We start from the raw sequence: 21,040 nt of genomic DNA, 5'->3' as shown, positions 1-21,040 counted from the left end.
TGGCCCGTGCCCTTACCCCGTGCCCTTACCCCGTGCCCTGGCCTGTGCCCTGGCCCATGCCCTGGCCCGTGCCCTGGCCCGTGCCCTGGCCTGTGCCCTTACCCCGTGCCCTGTCCCGTGCCCTGGCCCATGCCCTTACCCCGTGCCCTGGCCCGTGCCCTGGCCCGTGCCCTTACCCTGTGCCCTGGCCCGTGCCCTGGCCCTTGCCCTGACCCCGTGCCCTGTCCCATGCCCTTACCCCGTGCCCTTACCCCATGCCCTGTCCCGTGCCCTGGCCCGTGCCCTGGCCCGTGCCCTGGCCCGTGCCCTTACCCCGTGCCCTGTCCCATGCCCTTACCCCGTGCCCTGGCCCGTGCCCTGGCCCGTGCCCTTACCCCGTGCCCTGGCCCGTGCCCTGGCCCATGCCCTTACCCTGTGCCCTGGCCTGTGCCCTGGCCTGTGCCCTGTTCCATGCCCTTACCCCGTGCCCTGGCCCATGCCCTGGCCCGTGCCCTGGCCTGTGCCTGTACAACAGCGCCGTGGTGCAGATGGGCAGGTTGAGGCGCAGAAAGGAGCTGGGCGGCGACAGAGTCGGGGTCCCCACTCTCCACCCCCTTCTGTCCCATGCCCTTACCCCGTGCCCTGGCCCATGCCCTGGCCCATGCCCTTACCCCGTGCCCTGGCCCGTGCCCTTACCCTGTGCCCTTACCCCGTGCCCTGTCCTGTGCCCTGTTCCGTGCCCTTACCCCGTGCCCTGGCCTGTGCCCTTACCCCGTGCCCTTACCCCGTGCCCTGGCCCGTGCCCTTACCCCGTGCCCTTACCCCGTGCCCTGGCCTGTGCCCTGGCCCGTGCCTGTACAGCAGCGCCGTGGTGCAGATGGGCAGGTTGAGGCGCAGAAAGGAGCTGGGCGGCGACAGAGTCGGGGTCCCCACTCTCCACCCCCTTCTGTCCCAGGCGGAGCCCACGAGGAAGGCCATGTGGACTCCTGGGTCCCGGCTTCCGGCTGCACTGGGGAGGGGGGTGGTGTGGAGAGCAGGAAGCCGCCACCGGGTCCCCAGCTCCCCATGCTGCCCCGGATCCCCCACACCCACAGACGCCTCCTTTTAGGCCAAGCTGGCGTCCCTGGCCCGCAAGTGCCAGGAGAGGAACCACCTGATCACCCGCTTGCTGCAGGAGCTGGGCAGACACGGGCCGGTCAGCCTCGGGCTCTCCAAGCTGGCACAGAGCATGGTCCACGACGTGGCTCTCGCTGAGTACGCGGCCACCTTCCTGGTCCCGGCAGACCCAGAGGTAGGCTCCCGCAGACCGCCATGCCCCGGCTTCCCACGCTAGTCCCTGCCCCCCCCCCAGTGTACCCCACTCCCTCCTGACCCCCGAAGTGCTGACATGGAGCGGGGGCTGACACATCGCAGTGGCGATGATGATCCGGTGTCATGCACACATCTTCATGTTGCCTCACCTGAAAGTTTTGTCCCACATGCCTCAGGACCTTTGCACCTGCTGCCTGCTCTGGTAGTTCCCCTTCATCTTGCAAGGCACAGGTTACAGTAGCTCCACCCAGGCGAGTCCTGAGCCCACGCCATGCGCTGTTCTGTCTTCTCCACCGTGGGTTGGGGCGCAGCTTGTATAGGCGATGCCTGTTGTGTAGGCGATGCCTGTTGCTCTTCTGGTTGGGGACAGAGCCACTCCACTGCCCCCCGCAGCCCAATGCGGGCCCAGAAGCTGGGTTAAGAAAAATCATTGCCGTTTTTATTTGTGTGTGTGTATATGCATGTGTGTGTGCATGTGTGTGTGTATGCATGTGTGTGTGTATATGCATGTGTGTGTGCGTGTGTGTGTGTGTGTATGCATGTGTGCGTGTGTGTGCGCGCGCACACCAGTGCTGGGGCTTTTCCCTAAAGATGGTGCTTTATCACTTGAACCACCTCTACTTCCATTGGAGATAACAGTCTCACAGACTTTCCTGCCCAAGCTGGCAGAGCTCAGCCTCCTGATTATAGGTGTGAGCCTCCAGTGCCCAGCTTAGGAAGACGATGAATTGTGGCTGTTCACGAGCAGTCACAGTAGCAGCAGCATTGGTGGGGGTGCAGCGGCCTCGCAGTGCTGGACAGGCCGCTGTTGTGCCCCGAGCGCATCCCAGTCAGCGTGTTTCCTGGAGGACTGCCAGGACTGCAACGGTGCCTCAGGGTCCCTGCTGCAGGCCAGCCACAGGGATGAGGCCGGGAGCTCACACTGGAGGCTGGGAGCTCACACTGGAGGGGGGAGGTCACACTGGAGGCTGGGAGGTCACACTGGAGGGGGGAGCTCACACTGGAGGCTGGAGCTCACACTGGAGGCTGGAAGGTCACACTGGAGGGGGGAGGTCACACTGGAGGGGGGAGGTCACACTGGAGGGGGGAGGTCACACTGGAGGGGGGAGGTCACACTGGAGGCTGGGAGGTCACACTGGAGGCTGGGAGGTCACACTGGAGGCTGGGAGCTCACACTGGAGGCTGGGAGCTCACACTGGAGGGGGGAGGTCACACTGGAGGCTGGGAGCTCACACTGGAGGGGGGAGGTCACACTGGAGGCTGGGAGGTCACACTGGAGGCTGGGAGGTCACACTGGAGGCGGGAGCTCACACTGGAGGGGGGAGGTCACACTGGAGGGGGAGGTCACACTGGAGGGGGGAGCTCACACTGGAGGGGGGAGGTCACACTGGAGGGGGAGGTCACACTGGAGGGGGGAGGTCACACTGGAGGGGGGAGGTCACACTGGAGGCAGGGAGGTCACACTGGAGGGGGGAGGTCACACTGGAGGGGGGAGGTCACACTGGAGGCTGGGAGCTCACACTGGAGGGGGGAGGTCACACTGGAGGGGGGAGGTCACACTGGAGGGGGGAGGTCACACTGGAGGGGGGAGGTCACACTGGAGGGGGGAGCTCACACTGGAGGCTGGGAGCTCACACTGGAGGCTGGAGTTCACACTGGAGGCTGTGTGGTGGTGGCGGGAACATCTCCTGGCCCAGGCCCGATGCCCCAGGCTCTGCCCGGCCCAGCTCAGCGGTGCCCAGCACCTGCAGGTGCGCAGCGGCATCTCTTCCCACCAGGCGCAGTCTGGTCCTGGGCCTGGGCCGGCGCTGCTCTGGACAAGTTGGGAGGCAGCGGCACAGTGCGTGGGCTCCCGGGGCTCCCGGGGCTTCTTGGCGTGGGCTGGGAGCCATCGGGCCCGTGGGCCTGGAAGGGGCAGGAAGGGACCTCGGCCTTGTGCTGGCACGGTCACTGCAGGTGGAGAGGTAGTGGGGGCTCGTTCCCACACCCGCACAGCTCTGCCTCCAAGCCTGGGCTGGGAGAGGGACCCGAGGAGGCTGGGACAGGCCAGACGGCTCTCACGGTTGGAAGGGTGACCGTGAACCTCTTTCCTCCCTCCCTCCGCCTCCTGTAGAACTAGGATTACAGGCGTGAGCCACCAACGCCCAACCAGCAGCAACTCCTGAAACATATTTGTTCTAGTAACATTTGGAGATTCACTGCCTGGTGTGTGTGTGCGTGTGCGTGTGTGCGTGTGTGCGTGTGCGTGTGTGCGTGTGCGTGTGTGTGTGTGTGTGTGTGTAAGGAAATGGTCCTGGGAGGGAGGGAGGCAGATCCCAGCTGTACCTTCCTGCACAGAGTCACACCAGTGCAGAGGTGTGCAGAGCTGAGTGCAGGGCAGAGGTGTGTGAGCTGGGCACCGAGCTGGGTACAGATTGGAGGTGTGTGAGCTGGGCGTCTGCCCTGGCCTGCTCCTGCTGCCCTGCCCTCACGAGTGACCCCTGAGCGTGAGCAGTGAGGGGACCGTGGCGGGAGGAGGTCAGCGTGGCTCCCGAGAGCAGGCCGGGGTGGCCGGAGGGTGGCCGTGGGCGCGGCCCGCGGGCCGGGCACCACATTGAAGGCTACGGGACCCACCCCGTCCTGACTTCTCACCTCCCGGCGGGAAGCGTGGGGAAGGCCCGGGATTCCGCAGCCCTGTCATCTCCCTGCAAGCAGGGCCGCGTTCCTCAGCCGGGATTTTCCTCTCCCGTCCACCGTCCGGGGTGGAGGGACGCTCGGGTGTGCACAGTTGTGCCTGTGCCAGGCAGACAGTGAGGAAGCCTCCATGTTTGCTAAGGAAGGGCACGGCAGTACGGTGGCCGAGGAGGACGCGTGACAGCATGGGACGAGAGTCGCGGAGGACGGGACAGCAGGTGCCTGGCATAATCAGTTGTGTGACACGCGTGCGTCTCCGTGTCCGTGACGGCGCGGCAGGTATATGCCACCCCTCCAGCCATTGCTTGAGATGGAGTCTCACAGGCTTCTCCCCCCCAGGTTGGCTTTGAACCTCAGTTCCCTGATCTCCATCTCCCAAGTGGTTGGGACCAACTTGTGTGTTGAGATAGGTTCTCACTCACTCTGTGCCCAGTTGGCCTCAACACACAATCCTCCCATCTCTGCCTCCAGAGTGGCTGGGGTTACTGGAGTGCCCTGCCATGTTCCCCGTGCCTTTGCTCTCTGTCCCAGGGGCCATAGTTGGTACTGGTTTCACGGCTTGCGAGGGATCGAGTCTAGCTTGTGCCACACACCTCAGACAGCCGGAGGGAAGCCTGCGTCTCACAGCCTGCCACGCGCAGAGTCCTGGCCTCTCTCCGAGGCTGAGGGGCAGTGCAAGGGGCTGGGCGGGACTTCCCGCAGAGTCCTGGCCTCTCTCGAGGCTGAGGGGCAGCGCGAGGGGCTGGGCGGGACTTCCCACAGGCGAGAGGACCCCGTCGACTCACGCCCCACCGGAGCTCGCCATGGAGAGTCTGACGGGCACGCACGCACACACACACACACACACACACGCACGCACACACACACACACACACACACACGCACGCACACACACACACACACACACACACACACACACACACACACACACACAGGTGTGCAAGTGCCTTGACAGGAGAAAGACCCAGACCCACACGCCAGAGACCGTCCGGTCCGCTTTCTGTTTATTTTTAATTGCTGGATTTGTCCAAATCGCGCGGTCCCTGTCTTGTTATTTCTGTTGTGAGGTGGACGTCGCGCGTGAGAGCTAGGAGCCTCCGTCCAGGCTCTGTCACAGGGGTCTTCTAGGGAACTCTTCGCGCCACCCGATGGAGCCCTGAGAGCTCTGCTGGCTCATTTCTGATAGTGAGCTTCATGATCCTCTCCGGCTGCAAGAGACCCATCGATCAGGCCACCCTCCACCCCAAGGCCGTGTCTCCATCGTAGGCTCTGTCCCGACCTTGGCAGTGAGATGGCCTCAGGCCTGCGTCCCCTCCCTCTCCCTCCCTCTCCCTCTCCCTCTCCCTCTCTCCCCCCTCTCTCTCCTTCTCTCTCTCCCTCCCTCCCTCTCTCTCCCTCCCTCTCTCCCTCTCCCTCTCTCTCTCTCTCCCTCTCTACCCCCTCTCTTCCCCCCTTTCTCCCCCTCTCCCTCCCTCCCTCTCTCTCCCTCCCTCCCTCCCTCTCTCCCTCCCTCCCTCTCTCTTTCTCCCTCTCTCTCTCTCCTTCCCTCTCTCCCTCTCTCCCCCCTCTCCCTCTCCCCCCTCCCTCTCCCCCCCCCCGTTTCTCCCTGCTGTCAGTTTTAGTCTTAGACCTCCTCACAGCCTTGGGCACTTGTGGTTGTTTCCAGCCGTTACTTTGTCGTTTGTTACTATAGCTCATGTTTTAAATATCGCCAGCCGTTGCGGGGAGAGCACCCGCGGGCTGGACTCCCACCGGAACTTAATTCACTCGGGAGTTCTGAGGACCTGGCCAACCTGAGTCCAAATCCTGCCCCTTCTTAAAGGCTGTGTGATATTAGGCACTGTCTTCACATAACACTCACACCTGTAAAACAGGGACACTGAGGCTGAGGGCTGGGAAGCCGGGGCCGGGGGTCCTGGAACATGGCAGATGCTCAAGCACAAAAAGGCTGCCATTGCCCGGGGGTGGGGGGGGGGACAGGTCTCATCCTAACCTACTAGTACGGTTTCCATTGTATTTTTTCTGTGTGGCCTCTCTGCCTTCATGCTTACGCTCATTCCTCATGGGATGGTGGGCCCAGCAGTATGATGTCGCGGGTTGTTGAGACATTCGTGCCTGGAAAGCATTGACAGTGGTATGCAGACAGCCACAGCGGGCCTGGGCCCTTGTGAGATATGCGTGATCTGCGTCAGGACAGTGAACTCGCTTTCCAGAAGGTCACCGGTACCTCGTCTCATCTGCTTCCAGAGTCGTGTGTCTGCCTGGAAGTCTCAGTTGGAGACAGGTGTAGGCATCTGAGGATGGAGCTCTTGTCCTGCTGGAGAGACTGTGAGCCACATCTGGGAAGGGGTGTGAGTGCGTCATGTGGACAGCCGTGTGTGTCCTGTGGACAGCCGTGTGTGTGTCGTGTGAACAGCCGTGTGTGTGTCGTGTGGACAGCCGTGTGTGTGTCGTGTGGACAGCCATGTAAGTGTCGTGTGGACAGCCATGTGAGTGTCGCGTGGACAGCCATGTGTCGTGTGGACAGCCATGTGAGTGTCGTGTGGACAGCCATGTAAGTGTCGTGTGGACAGCCGTGTGTGTCGTGTGGACAGCCGTGTGTGTCGTGTGGACAGCCGTGTGTGTCGTGTGGACAGCCGTGTGCGTGTCGTGTGGACAGCTGTGTGTGTCGTGTGGACAGCCGTGTGTGTTGTGTGGACAGCCGTGTGCACGTCGTGTGGACAGCCGTGTGTGTGTCGTGTGGACAGCCGTGTGCACGTCGTGTGGACAGCTGTGTGTGCGTCGTGTGGACAGCCATGTGCGTGTCGTGTGGACAGCTGTGTGCGTGTCATGTGGACAGCCGTGTGTGTCGTGTAGACAGCCGTGTGCGTTGTGTGGACAGCCGTGTGCATGTCGTGTGGACAGCTGTGTGTGTTGTGTGGACAGCCATGTGCGCATAGTGTGGACAGCCGTGTGCATGTCATGTGGACAGCTGTGTGCACGTTGTGTGGACAGCCGTGTGTGTCGTGTGGACAGCCGTGTGCGTGTCATGTGGACAGCTGTGTGCACGTCGTGTGGACAGCCGTGTGCATGTCGTGTGGACAGCTGTGTGCACGTTGTGTGGACAGCTGTGTGCATCGTGTGGACAGCCGTGTGTGCGTCATGTGGACAGCCGTGTGCATCATGTGGACAGCCATGTGTGCGTCATGTGGACAGCTGTGTGTGTCCTGTGGACAGCCATGTGCGTGTCGTGTGGACAGCCGTGTGTGTGTTGTGTGGACAGCCATGTGTGTCATGTGGACAGCCGTGTGTGTGTTGTGTGGACAGCCATGTGTGTCATGTGGACAGCCATGTGTGCGTCGTGTGGACAGCCGTGTGCTGTGCATGTCATATGGACAGCCATGTGCGTGTCGTGTGGACAGCCGTGCGCGTCGTGTGGACAGCCGTGTGTGTTGTCTGCACGTCGTGTGGACAGCCGTGTGTGTGTCGTGTGGACAGCCGTGTGTGTCGTGTGGACAGCCGTGTGTGTTGTCTGCACGTCGTGTGGACAGCTGTGTGTGCGTCGTGTGGACAGCCATGTGCATCATGTGGACAGCTGTGCGTGTCGTGTGGACAGCCGTGTGCATCATGTGGACAGCCGTGTGTGCGTCGTGTGGACAGCCATGTGTGTGCGTTGTGTGGACAGCCGTGTGCGTCGTGTGGACAGCCGTGTGTGTGTCGTGTGGACAGCCGTGCGCGTCGTGTGGACAGCCGTGTGTGCGTCGTGTGGAGAGCCGTGCGCGTCGTGTGGACAGCCGTGTGTGAGTCGTGTGGACAGCCATGTGCGTCGTGTGGACAGCCGTGTGTGTGTCGTGTGAACAGCCGTGTGTGTCGTGTGGACAGCAGTGTGTTGTCTGCACGTCGTGTGGACAGCTGTGTGTGCGTCGTGTGGACAGCCGTGTGTGTGTCGTGTGGACAGCCGTGTGTGTCGTGTGGACAGCCGTGTGCGTGTCATGTGGACAGCCGTGTGTGCGTGTCGTGTGGACAGCCATGTGTGCGTCGTGTGGACAGCCGTGTGCGCGTCGTGTGGACAGCCGTGTGTGTCGTGTGGACAGCCGTGTGTGTGTCGTGTGGACAGCCGTGTGCGCGTCGTGTGGACAGCCGTGTGTGCGTCGTGTGAACAGCCGTGTGCGCGTCGTGTGGACAGCCGTGTGTGTCGTGTGGACAGCCGTGTGTGTGTCGTGTGAACAGCCGTGTGTGTCGTGTGGACAGCCGTGTGTGTGTCGTGTGGACAGCCGTGTGCGCGTCGTGTGGACAGCGTGTGCACAAGCCGGGCGCCGTGCTGGGTGTGGGCCTTGGGGCCATAGCTGCAATGGCCGCGCTCGTGGTTCCCGTGTCGGGTGCTGAGTAGGGAAGCAGGAACTGAGGCGCTGCCGGCCTCTCCGGGACAAGCCTCACCCTTCGCTCCCCCACCGGGGACCCTCCACGGGGTCCCCGGCTTCGGCAGTGGGTGGTGCGGAACAGGGACCCTCCACGGGGTCCCCGGCTTCGGCAGTGGGCGGTGCTGCGGAACAGGGGGTCTGCGGGGTCTGGTGCTAGTCTCGGCGCGGCTCGGGGAAAGTCCCTGAACCTCTCTGGGCGTGGGGTCCTTCCTATCCCACGGCAGGATTTGGGGTGGCGCTCTTCCCGTGATGTAACTGCGCCCGTGGGGGTGGGGGTGAAGCGCAGGAGATGCCAGGGTGGCATGGCGTCCTGTGGCCTGCTGTCATCACCGTGAGACCAAGGCAGTCCACACTCCTGAGGTCGCGACTTCTCTGGGGACTGTGCCCGCTCCGCCGGGCGCCACCTGCTCCCCCCGGGCGCAGCTGGCATCGCTGGCACCTGCACGGTCCTGCCGGTCCTCCGGGTCCTCTGCGCGCTCCTCTGCCCCGTGGCTCTCTGGGATGGGCCCGCCCGCCACTGCCAGCGCCCCCTCCCCTCTGCGGCCCGTGTCTTTCTCTGCTGTCGGCCCAGGGTCTTGAGGGCACCGCAGGGGCCCCTCCCTGCCAGGTGGGTGAAGACTGCGCCATTCTGGCTGGTGAGTGGGGGCAGGGAGCGGCGATGAGGCAGGGTCACGCCACCGCCGCCATGCGGGTGAGCTTGCGGTCCTCCCAGGAAGGGGCGGGCTTGGGGATGGATGGAGGGGGAGCTCCACAGCAATGGCTGATGGAGGATGGGGAGCCAGCGGGCCCAAGTCGCCACCTCCCAGTCTGGTCTCAGTGGGTGCCGTCTCCCACTGGGGCAGGCCTGAGGGCAGTCAGAGAAGGATTCGGGCAAGCGGGTGGGGTGCTGGGGGATCGGCGTCCTGACACCATCGGTGTCTTGCAGGGACTCCCCCCGCCCCGCGCCTGTGCTCAGGCCCCGCGGTGGGGCACACACGTCCCCCCACCACAGCCGTAGTTGGGTGGCTGTGTCCTGGGACTGTCGTGGGAGGGAGGGAGCCGGTGAGTGGTGGGCATTTGGGGCTGGGCACGAGCCATCTGGTCAGCGGGAGCTCGGGGGCTCTGTTCCCCGTGGGCACGGGCAGCTTTTCTTGCTGCTGTCCCTGCCCTCCGGGTCCGGGCCCGCACTGGGTCCCGGTCGGTGCCCGGTGGTGGTGGTGGGGACCGGGACTCTGGTTGTGAGAGGTAGAGTGGGGAGCCTGGTGCTGTCTTCCAGGCCGATCGCCCTGGGTCGCCCCCGAGCCCCTGAGCCCGCGCGGACCCTGGCTCGGCACCATAGCTCAGAAAGCACGCCTGCACCAGCACCGGGCAATAAATCACCGCTGGAGCTGCGACCTCCACAGCTGCCCTCACCCTCCAGGGCCGCTTCCGAGGCTCCATAAATATTTGACGCAGGGCCTGCAGAGAATGCTTGAAGAAACCGGTGGCAATCAAAGGCTCGTTTAAGCGCAAGTGGTTTGTCTGTGGTTGGGGACTTGGGTCCGCTCTCAGAGCCTGGCAGATGGAGACAGGGCCTTGCGAATTCAGACTGGCTTAGAACAAGGCCAGCATACAAGAAACATTTACGGTGCCTGGTGCTGTAGAAGCACTGGTCCATTGGCTTTCAGCTGGGCACAGCTTTGTTCCTGAGGGCAAAATGTCTGAGAGGTGTGCTCACTGCAGCTGGAGCTGCTGGCAGGGTGGACACGGCAGGGACACACAGCTGTCCTGGAGGACACAGAATGAAGAGTCGTGCAGCTCAAATGTGTTGGTGCCCAACAGAACCCAGAGCTGGCCTAGCAGCTCTTACATCAATAGCAAGAGAGGCCAGTTTTCTTTTCCCGCCCCAGGAGTCCTCTCCCTTTGTCTTAAAACTATTTTGCCTAATTTCAGTCATTCCGTACTTTTACATTTCAAAGCATTAAAAATGATCAGAAGCCGGGTGCCTGTCATCCTAGCTACTCAGGAGGCTGAGATCTGAGGATCACAGTTTAAAGCCAGCCTGGGCAGGAACGTCCGTGAGACTCTTACCTCCATTTAACCACCAAAACCTGGAAGTGGCGCTGTGGCTCAAGTGGTAGAGCATTCACCTTGAGCTGAAGAGCTCAGGGATAGCGCCCAGGCCCAGAGTTCAAGCCCCACGACCAACAACAACAAGAACAAAAATGCTCAGAACTTTCTCATTGTCCCCGTTGCAGAAGTATTTGCAGCTGACCTTGCCAGGCACCAAGTGGAGCGTGGGGAACTTCACAGGGCTCACGTGTGATCAGCTGCCAGGCGGTGAGTGGTCCCCCGTGCCACGAGCCGCGGGGGCAGAGGCCGCTGTCTGCGCTGCCAGCGTAGAGCAGAGTCTCTGGGTCCACCGAGCGCACACCTGGTGAGGAGGAGGGGCTGGGTGTTGGAGCCCTGGCTCAGAGCATCTGACTGGGAAGGGATGGAGGGGGATGTGGACCGTGAAGGCAGATGCAGAGCAGCGAGGGGCAGAGCCCGTTCCGTCTCTGGCCCCCGGATGCTCCACAGTGGGGACTGGGAAGGTCTGCCATGGGAGAAATCTGCGTGGCTTCACCCGGTGGCTCACATGGCTGTGCGTGGGGCCTGCTAGTGTCTGGGGGACCCCCCTCCACTTCTGTGGAGTCCAGCCCTCAGTAGGATGTTTGGTAGACCAGCTGCCCACCGGGCAGGCTGGATGTTTGTCAGATGCCCCAGGGCTGGACACAGACCTGCTCCCACAGAGAGGAGCCAGGCAGGATGCTGGGGGGCTGGCGGCCAGTGCATTGGCCTGCATCGCAGGAGCGGGTTGGGGTCACGCCGCACACCAGCACACGGCTAACGCTTGATGACCCCAGGCCTCTGGAGAGCGGCCAGCTGGGCCAGCCCTGCGTAGCTGGAGGGGGAGCAGTTTGTCATCTGGGCTGTCAGCGAGCCACAATGGAGGGCCCCCTCCCCGCCCCCCCAGCCTTCAGGCAGATCAAATGGGGGATGGCCCGCAGCCAGGCTGGTGTGAAGGGTGGATTTCGGTCCCTGGGGCCTCCTCCATCTTCCCACTCGGCTCTGGGCACTTGGCTGTGGTGGCAGAGGCAAGGCTGCGGCTCACCAGATGCTCCGCAAATCTCAGGGCAGGCGAAGGGCAGGCTGGGTCTCGGGAGGCTCACACGGGCTCCTCTCTGGGTGGACAGTGTGCAGACTATGGCCCGGTGGTAACAGGCAGGGATGCGGGAACTTGCCAAGCAGGGATCCTCCCCCTCCTCCTCCCCTCCTTCTCCTCCTCCACCCTTCTCTTCTCTCCCTTGATAGATCTTGTGTGTGTATGTGTGTGTGTGTGTGTGTGTGTGTGTGTGTGTGTGCGCGCGCGCGCGCATGTGCGTGCTGGTCCTGGGGCTTGAGCTCAGGGCCTGGGCTCTGTCCCTTTATTTATTTTGCTCAAGGCTGGCACTCTATCACTTGAGCCAGAACTTTACTTCTGACTTTTTGCTCGTTCATTGGAGATAAGTCTCATAGACTTTCCTGCCCGGGCTGGCTTCAAACTTGTGATCTCAGCCTCCTGAGTAGTTAGGATTACAGGTGTGGCCACTGGTACCTGGCTCTTGGATAGATCTCTTTGGATCATCAGCAAGCCTCTCCATTTCTACTTCAGAGTGGGGTCCGGCTCCCCTTGCCCCCCTAAAGCTGGTGTATCTGTGGCCTGTCCCCGGCACCCAGGACCAGGGCAGCTGGGGCTGTGGACCCAGTGTGTGGCTTCACGGCTGGTCTCATGGTAGCCATCATCCATGCACACTGCTGTCTCTGTGTGTTGTCTGTGCTTCCCTCTATACGAAATTCCTTTGGGTGAGAACCAGCCCACCCCTGACCCCAATTACTTCAGACCAGCTGCCACCGCTCCCCCAGAAATGGGTCCGAGAGGAGAGGGGAGAGGGGGCTCCTTTCGTGGTACGGTGTTCGTGGTTCCTCCCCTCTGTGATGAGAGGCAGGGGTGCTGGGATGGGCAGGGCTGGGAAGGCAGGCTGAGGGTGGAGGTGTGGGGAGAGCTGGGAAGGCTGGCTGAGGGTGCTGGGATGGGCAGAGCTGGGAAGGCAGGCTGAGGGTGGAGGCGTGGGCAGGGCTGGGAAGGCAGGCTGAGGGTGCTGGGATGGGCAGGGCTGGGAAGGCTGGCTGAGGGTGGAGGTGTGAGGCTGATGGAGAGGAGGCCGGACGCAGGAGGAGAGGGGAAGGAGGCCTGTGGATTGCTCTCCCTCTCTCCGGAAGGATTGGAGTCTATGGCGACCCAGACATCCCGTCTGCGCCCTGGATCCTAGAAGTGTCCATTTTTTCAGGGCACAGATGGGACGGCATCTTTCCCCAGCCATTGTGAACCTCAGGCCGCAAAGGTTAGCTCTCCAGGGGGACCGGCTGCTTTGCAGGGCTGTCAGTGACTCAAAAGGGGGCCTCCTGGAGCCAGACCCCGCGTCTGCCTCTAAGTAGCTGCGCGATGTGAGGTGGTATGCTCTCAGCCTCAGTTTCCCTGACTTCCTGCTCCTGTGGCCTCCTCCTCTGCTCCCTCGGAGCGGGGCCTTACTGGCTTGTTGGCTGGATTAACTCTTTCTCACTGAACTGTGAAGGATGACTGGTCCCTGGGCCTGCTGGATGCCCTCGGGTTGGTATAGACTCCATCGGCACAGAGGGAGTTGTGGGCGGCCCGCTGAGGGCTGAGGAGATCGAAGAAAGATTGATCCTAGAGAGCCGCGCCTCGCGGCCCGGAGCGCAGGTCAGGGCACCGCTTGTCACGGGAGGGCAAAAGGCCCGGGGCGGGGCCTGTCCGGTCGCAGTGTGGTGCACGTGTGCACGGGGGTGTGGACACACACACACTCCCACACACAGACCTCCCGTGCCAACACGGGGTGTGTGCTGTCGACACGGTACCTTGTGAGCCCCCAGTTTGGCCCCCCAATGTGACTTTCAGCCAACACCAACCGTGAGTTGTTCCGGGGAATGAGATGTTGGTGGGTTTGGGGGTGCAGGAGATGGGGGGGACACGGGAAACGGCACCCTGGTGCTGCCGTCAATGCGGCCTGGCGGCCGGCTGCTTCCCGGGGCCCTGACAGGTCATTTTCAGCCTGCCCCTGACCCCAATTACTCCAGACCAGCTGCCACTGCTCCCCGAAGCATCCCTCTGCAGCTGGGGTGGAGGGACCCCGGAGCCAGCCGCTCCCGGGCAGCTGCTGGCTCTCTAGAAGCAGGCACATAATCAGGCCAAGAGCCGTCACGGCCACCGTTGACTCGGGAGTGCCCTCGGGGCTGGACGAGTGTCCTCGGGGCTTTATTTTGGAGGAGACTTGGGTCTCCTGTAGACCAGAAGTAGGGGGAGAGGCGCCTTGTGGAAAACTGGGGCGCGCCTCCCTCCGGCCTCCAGCCAGCCCTCGCGCCGCTCTGTGACTGCGGCTGGGTCTCTGACCCACGGCAGGGGTGTGGCGAGGCCGCGAGTGCTTCCACCGGGGGAGGTGACGCAGCCAGTCTGTGCTCGTGGGCTCCGCTCGGGCGCGGTGACAGGGTACAGGGAGGGAGAGGCAGGCAGGGGAGAGGACGTGATGGTGGGGAGAAGCCCTGGACGATGGGCACAGGAACCAGAGCCCGCGCGGTCACACTGGGGAGTGACCTGGTCCCAGGGCTCGAGGACCAGCAGGTCCCAGAGCTGTGAGACTCGGAGCTGGTGGTAGAACGTGCAAGTGCACACCACGGCCTCATTTCCAGCCCGGTCCTGTAAGAACACACATCCAGACCACAGAGCGCAGTTTCCAGGACGGGGACACAGCCCTGGGTGGCAGCAAGGTCAGATGACCACAGCGGCGGGTCAGAAGAAGGGGCGTGCATGTGGATCAGGACAAAAACGGTTTCATGTAAGCTAGAATGAGCCTGGATTATCTTAAGCCAGTGCCAGAGTGAGGCCTGTTCTTGGAGTCGGGGTCCTAGGGCTCCACAAGGGGCTGGGGTACTGACCACTGGCACCCTGGGCACCCACGGGGTTGGCTTAGGATGGCCGCCGCGTGTCAAGCGCCAGCCAGGACCCAGCCCCCTGTGAGCTAGCTCGGCAACCCACAGCAAATCACTTATTTGGGGGTTTCGGTTTCCTCACTAGCAAACAGTGATTAATAAAATGATTAACTCATAAAGATTGTATGGTGGCCAAGGGCCAAACATGTGTTTAAGCGAGTGTTCCTTGTTCCTTCTGTTTTCCTTGCTCCTTTTTCTTTTCTTGTTGCTGTTCAGGCCAGGCTCGTCTCTAGCTCTTGATCTTTCTGCCTTGGCCTCCCGGGTGCTGGGGTTACAGGTGTGCACTACCACATGGGTTGTGTTGAAGCTTTGAATGAGCTCTTCAGAGAGCCGGGCACAGGGTCACCCAGTTAAGTGGGTCACCACCACGGCAGGGTACAGAGGAAGGGGTGCTGGTTCTGCGTTACTGGGTAGAAACAAGCGTTCATGGTGGGACGTGGCTTTGCAGGGTGGTTTTCTGTTTGTCTCACAGTTTGAAGCCAGCCCTGGCAGGAAAGTCTATGAGACTCTGATCTCCAATTAACTATTCAAGAGCTGGGAGTGGAGCTGTGTCAAGTGGTAGAGCACCAGCCTTGACTGAAAAAGCTAAGGGACAGCTCCCAGGCCCCAAGAACATACACACACACACACACACACACACAGAATGTGTAGTTCTTAGATGTAGTTGTGAAAAGTAGGGAAACAGACAATTTTACATTAAATACAAAAATTACCCAGTTAAATTCTCCGAGGGCAGTAGACACCGTCTCTGGGAGGGGAGAGTTGATATCCTGGGTTCTTCAGCTATGTGGACTTGGGCACAGGTTGAAAGTGCAGGCCTGGAGCTACAGTTTGGATCTGGAATGTTCTCCAATGGCCCATGCGTTGGAGGTGTGGTCTAGCCTGTGGTACAGGGGGAGAGGATGGGGCTTAGTGGGAGGAAGTGAGGTCACCCTTGAAGGGACAGAGGCCCTGCCCCTTCCTGTGTCTCTTTCCTTCCCAGTCTGCATGCTGTGGTGTGACCGGCCTAGGGGCCCCTCAGAGCGACACAGGCTGAGTGAGACTCTGGAACCCATGAGCCAAAAGCAGCTTCCTTCTTTCCATGGTGATTCCCTCATGTATTTTGTCACAGTGACACAGTGACAGAAAACCAACGGACACATTCAGTCAGACATACTCCTAGAACTGCTGCTGGAGACCTCAGGGGGGTGCTGGGGGATCTTCCCTCGCCTGGCTGGCCCCTCCCCAGACAGACCTTGGCCAGATTTCACAGCTGGTGGGGCGGGGGGAAGGAAAATGGCGGAATGAGGACTCCGAACAGCAGGTGCTGAGGCTCAAGGGTGGACCCTGGTTCAGTCGGGGGCAGGAGTGCTGTGGCCGCCAGGGCCCACACCTGCCACCTGCAGATTCTGAGCTCAGGACCCCTTGGCCGCCATCTTTGTGGGGCTAGGGGACTTTGGGGTACAGTGGGGAGGAAGGACTGGAGTCAGAAGGGTGCAGCCAGGGAGGACATCGCTGGTGCAGGAAGGCCGGGGCTGGAGATGGATTTGTTCTGTTTCTTCCATCCATGGGAGAAGCAGATGGACAGGGCAGACAGAGGAAGGCACTCCTTGACGAAGGCACCATCTGTCTTGGCAGCAAACTTGGAAGACGATCATGGAGGAAGGCGGATGGGAGGCATCGTTCGTCTTCCATGGTAAAAGAGTAGGGAAACTGACATTCTATTATGAAAGGTGGTGACAGGTTGTTGCAGCCGGAGAGGGAATTTGTCTCATCAGTGTGATGTCAGGCAGAAGTGAAATGAGAGTGGATTCCAATTAAGTGGGGAAAATAGAGCAGTTATCTGAGTGATCTTGAGGATGAATCCACCCCCTGTCTCGTTGGGGAAACTGAGGCCCTAAGACAAAAAAAAATGTTTTGTTCAAGGGATCCAAGAACTTGATGATAAGACCAGCTTATGATCTGGGGCTGGAAATGTCTTTTCCCAGGCCTGGGTCACCTTCCTTCTCCACTGAGCACACAGCAAGCCTTCGCTTGTTGGGCGGGTAACAGGACAAGGACTTGGGTGGCTGGTTGTCCCCGCTTAGGACTGGCCTTCTACTTGGATGTCCCCATTCTTGCCTCTCTCCTAGCCAGGATCACAGACAAGCTTCATCACATCTGGCTTGCGAGTTGATCTTTTCACTCTCTACCTGCCCAGTATCTGGGATTACAGGGGTGGCCACAATGCCCAGCCTATGTACAAAACCCGAATGTGTGATTTTTTTCTTAGGTATTATCTATATTTTAATTATATTCAGTCTTTTGTGTGATTTCAGTCTTTTGACTTGAAGAGACTTTCTCTGTTTCCAAGGTTATTTGGACATATTTTTCAAATATCCTGGGCATATTTGAAAATGCTATAGATTTGGCCACTCTTAGTTTCAAAATCCTGTGTGTACTTATTTTATAAAATAAATCTTGGGCTGGGATGTAGCTCAGTGGCAAAGCGCTTGCCTAGCAAGGGCGACATCCTGGGTTCGATCCCCAGTACCAAAAAAGAAAAGACAAAAAAATACAGTTAAAGTAAGTCTTTTGTGATCTCTAAGTTTTCTTTATCCTTACTGGTATTTTTTGTGTGCTTGATCAGTGAAGTTCTGAGAATGTTGTAGTCATTAAATAGCGATGTGTGTGATTTATAGCTCTGTATCAACGATGGTAGATTTAGCAATTTCTCTACATATCTGATTTCTTAATTTCTGCATTGTGTATTTTCATACTATATCATTCAGTGCGTATAGATTTGCTATTTATGTGTCACGCAGTGAGCATTTCACAGCTCAGGGGCATTCTTTACCTTAAGGTTTTCTGCTCTCAAGTATATTGGGTTTAATGTTACCATGCGATACAGTTTATTTTAATTAGTATTTTCTCGGTACAATGATTCGTGTTCTTTTAGTCAATCTTTCTCTGTCCTTATGTTTTGGGTGGGTACATATTAGCAGTATATAGCTGCATTTTTATTTTGAAAATCCAGTGGGCTGACCTTTTTAGTTTACAATACTGGCATTTGAACTCAGGGCTCTTACTACTGGAGCCATATCTCAGCCATTTTTGCGTTCATTATTTTCCAAAAATGGACTTGTGTCCTGGCCTGGAGCTCCATCGTCTTATTCTCATGTAGCTGGGATGACAGGCGCACATCACCATACCCAGCTTTCATTGGTCAGATGGGGTCTCTTGAACTTTTTTCCTGTTAAAATAGGATTGGGGTGCCTGGCTGATCTCTGCCTTTTTGATAGAGAGATTGGTCCATGTATAATTTTTGTGATAACTGATACATTTATTTCTACCATCTTGCCCCCAGTAGCTACCTTTGCTATGCTTTTTATTTTCTCTTTTCTTGTCTTCTATAAAATGGTTTTCCATATTTCATCTTTCTAGGCATACATTATATTTCTTTTCTTTTAGCTCCTACCCCTTCAACCTCTGATATGCACACTTGGCTTACTCTCTGTACCCTCTTCCTACCCATGAGATCCCAGAAGGCTTTGATTTTAGTGTCATTCATATCACCCACAAGTACAGCTCTTCTGTTTCATCTTGCTAAAATCAGTCACTATTGTCATTTTAGACAGTCAGTATTTACTTTGGTTTTCCAGTTCTTTGCCCTTTGTTCTGATTTTACTTTGGTTTATTTTCTTTTCCTTTTGGTTCGCTTTAGTCCTCCCTGGAGGAGTGCTTTCTCAAGGCGCTTCAGAGTAAACCATCCGAATCTTTGCCTGAGGATGCCTTTTGCTTTCACCGTTGCGGGATGGCTTTCTGGATATAAATCTAGAACGTCCCTGTGTCCTCTCACGGCAGTAGGCTTCCCTTGGCGCCGCCCTCTCCCGGGAAACCCTCTGTTGACATCGTTGCCATGTCGTATTTTTAGGTCCTGGCTTCCTCTCTCCCCTGTCTTTGGGAGTACGGGGATTTTGTTTGGCTTTTTGGGCAGTTGAGGTTTGAGCTCAGGACTTCACCCTTGCTAGGCAGGGGCTCTAATGCTTGGGCCACACCTCCAGCCCTTTTCCTGTAGTTGCTTCTGAGACTGGACTTCGGTTTGGCCAGGCCAGCCTGGATCGTGAGCTTCCCACGGTGCCTCCCTTTGTGGTAGGGTGACAGGCACGTGCTGTCACTCCTAGCGCCTTTCCACGGAGCGGGAGTCTATGACCTCCTCTCACTAGAGCTGTGATCCTCTGGATCTCAGCCTCCCTTGTAACCACGATGACAGCCTCACACCACGGTGCCCACTATTGGTTGAAAAGGGATCTGACTCTCTGGGCTGTCCTCAAATGACAATCCTCCCAAGCTCAGCCCCCAAGTAGCTAGGATTATAGGGTCTCACATGTATCATTATAAACTTATTTCTTTAAAAATAATACAGCTAAATGCTTTTGTAAATAAAAAAATACCTATTCACTAAACTGTCATCTGAGCATGGTGGCGCATGCCTATAATCCCAGAAAGGGACTCAAGGATCCGTAGGACGCAGAGGCAGGAGGACAGCAAAGTCAAGCGCAGCCTAACGAGGTCAGCAAGACCCTGTCTCAAATGCAGAATGGGAACACCGGCGCTCTCTCCAGTGGTAAGGATCTTGCAGACACGTCGGGGTGGTTGTACCTGAGGCTGGTGGAGTCTGGCTGGCCGCCCCGTCCCAGGGCACACCCCTCTAGCTTCCTTGCTCTCTCGGGGGTGTCTCTTGGACCCCCCACACTCAAGCCCCTTCCACAGAGACGAGGAAACAGAGGCACAGGGGAAGGAGGCCGCCGGGGGCTCAGGGACAGTGGAATTCCACTCTCGGCCTCTACTCTCTGTGCCCTTTGCACTCCTTTCCTCCGCTCTCTGTTCCCCCGTTCCCTTCTTCTGACATTCTTAACCTTCTTGTTCCCAGGGCCTCAGGGCTAGGGGCTCTTTCTGCTTTCAGAGGTGAGATGTTACCCCTCCATGCAGTGCCACCTCAAGAACCATGTTTGTTATGTGTGTCCAGCACCGAGGAACCCCGGACATTGGCACGAGCTGGGTGAACTCACCCCTCCATGCTTCAGTCCTGAGACTGTCCCACAGAGCGCCCCCTGGCGGCCCAGGCCCGGGCTGGGGACACAGGGAGTTGCCAGGCACCAGCCCCAGAGGCGCAGACCCTGCTGTGAGCCACGGCGCTCAGAAGCGTTGTGTGCAGGGGAGCACAGAGAGTGCACGCCCCCCAGGAGGCAGGTGGAGAGTGTGGGGGTGGGGAGCCCCGACGGGAGCTGCCACCAAGGGCCAGGCACCAAGCTCCACCACTGACTGGTGTGGGCTCTGGATCGCCGCGGGGCAGCGGGAATCCCGACCACCATGCCAGGCTGTCCACGGGGCAGCGCGGCTGCTCCCTGCCCGGGGTGGACAAGGGGGCCTCAGGAACTGCCCTGCCCCCGCTGGCTTCCAGTCATGATCCTCCAGTCATGATCCTCCAGTCATCCGCCTCCTAGTAGCTAGAATTACAAGTGTGAGCCACCAGTACCCACTTTTGTCTTTCAGTTTTCGAGACAGGGTCTTGCTAGATGGCTCCCCCAAACCTTTCCATCCTGCCGTAGTCCCTCAAGTACTCGGAGCTCAGGCATGCCTGCCACACCCGGCTTTGCCCAGTGTTTTCACGCGTGTCGTCCATCGGCGCTGTCCTCCTGCGTCTGCGAGAGGCGGCGGTCACCCGCGGCTGCTGCCGTCGGACGCTGGGCGGCGGAACTGGAGCCGTTGCTTCTGCGGCGTGAAGCCCGTGCGCACTGTGGCCGGGAGGCGGCACGGCCGCGTGGGGAGCCCGTGCGCACTGCGGCCGGAGCCCGTGCGCACTGCAGCCGGGAGGCGGGCACGGCCGCGTGGGGAGCCCGTGCGCACTGGGGCCGGGAGGCGGGCACGGCCGCGCGGAGCCCGTGCGCACTGCGGCCGGGAGGCGGCACGGCCGGCTGCGTGGGGAGCCCGTGTGCACTGCGGCCGGGAGGCGGCACGGCCGGCCGCGTGGGGAGCCCGTGCGCACTGCGGCCGGGAGGCGGGCACGGCCGCGTGGGGAGCCCGTGCGCACTGCGGCCGGGAGGCGGGCACGGCCGCGTGGGGAGCCCGTGCGCACTGCGGCCGGGAGGCGGGCACGGCCGCGTGGGGAGCCCGTGCGCACTGCGGCCGGGAGGCGGCACGGCCGCGTGGGGAGCCCGTGCGCACTGCGGCCGGGAGGCGGCACGGCCGCGTGGGGAGCCCGTGCGCACTGTGGCCGGAGCCCGTGCGCACTGCGGCCGGGAGGCGGGCACGGCCGCGTGGGGAGCCCGTGCGCACTGCGGCCGGGAGGCGGCACGGCCGCGTGGGGAGCCCGTGCGCACTGCGGCCGGGAGGCGGCACGGCCGCGTGGGGAGCGCCTCCTGTGTACAGCGCTCACACCGCGTCACCTGTCCCGGGAGATCCACACCAGCTCAGGGTCCTGCAGCCCCGCTCTCTCTGTCTTTAACCATGGGACCGCCCCCACCACAGGCTGGCGGCAGTGTCTCACGTCACTTCCGGCCCAGGGACTGGGACAGCTCCCAGGTGCCAGCCCGCCTCCATTTCTCATCTGGCCGGATTCCTCAAAGCAGCTGCTGTGTCTCCTCCTGTGGCCCGGGAAAGGCCGCAACTGAGTG

The 21,040-nt window shown here is 60.1% G+C and overlaps 1 protein-coding gene and 1 long non-coding RNA gene across 3 annotated transcripts in view; one reads left to right on the top strand and one right to left on the bottom strand.

Moving 5' to 3' along the window:
- Positions 1–21,040, top strand: part of CUNH4orf50 (chromosome unknown C4orf50 homolog) — a 49,480-nt gene that overhangs the window by 11,426 nt on the left and 17,014 nt on the right. Inside the window, exon 6 of the mRNA XM_070012403.1 lies at positions 1,088–1,270. Coding sequence (XP_069868504.1) covers positions 1,088–1,270 — 183 coding nt within the window. The remainder of the gene's footprint in view (positions 1–1,087; positions 1,271–21,040) is intronic.
- Positions 10,726–20,133, bottom strand: LOC138820804 (uncharacterized). Of its 2 annotated transcripts, none has more exons than XR_011369988.1 (3): positions 19,907–20,133; positions 15,119–15,287; positions 10,726–10,755 (listed from the first exon to the last, which is right to left on the bottom strand). It is a non-coding gene; the product is annotated as an uncharacterized lncRNA (long non-coding RNA). The 2 variants fall into 2 exon arrangements; XR_011369987.1 differs by lacking the exon at positions 10,726–10,755 and adding an exon at positions 14,608–14,811.

The sequence above is a fragment of the Dipodomys merriami genome, unplaced genomic scaffold (assembly GCF_024711535.1).
Source record: "Dipodomys merriami isolate MVZ:Mamm:240054 unplaced genomic scaffold, mDipMer1.0.p SCAF_9, whole genome shotgun sequence".
Taxonomy (NCBI): Eukaryota; Metazoa; Chordata; class Mammalia; order Rodentia; family Heteromyidae; genus Dipodomys; species Dipodomys merriami.
The sequence above is the reverse complement of the archived record's forward strand: the minus strand, read 5'-3'. Positions and strand labels throughout refer to the sequence as shown.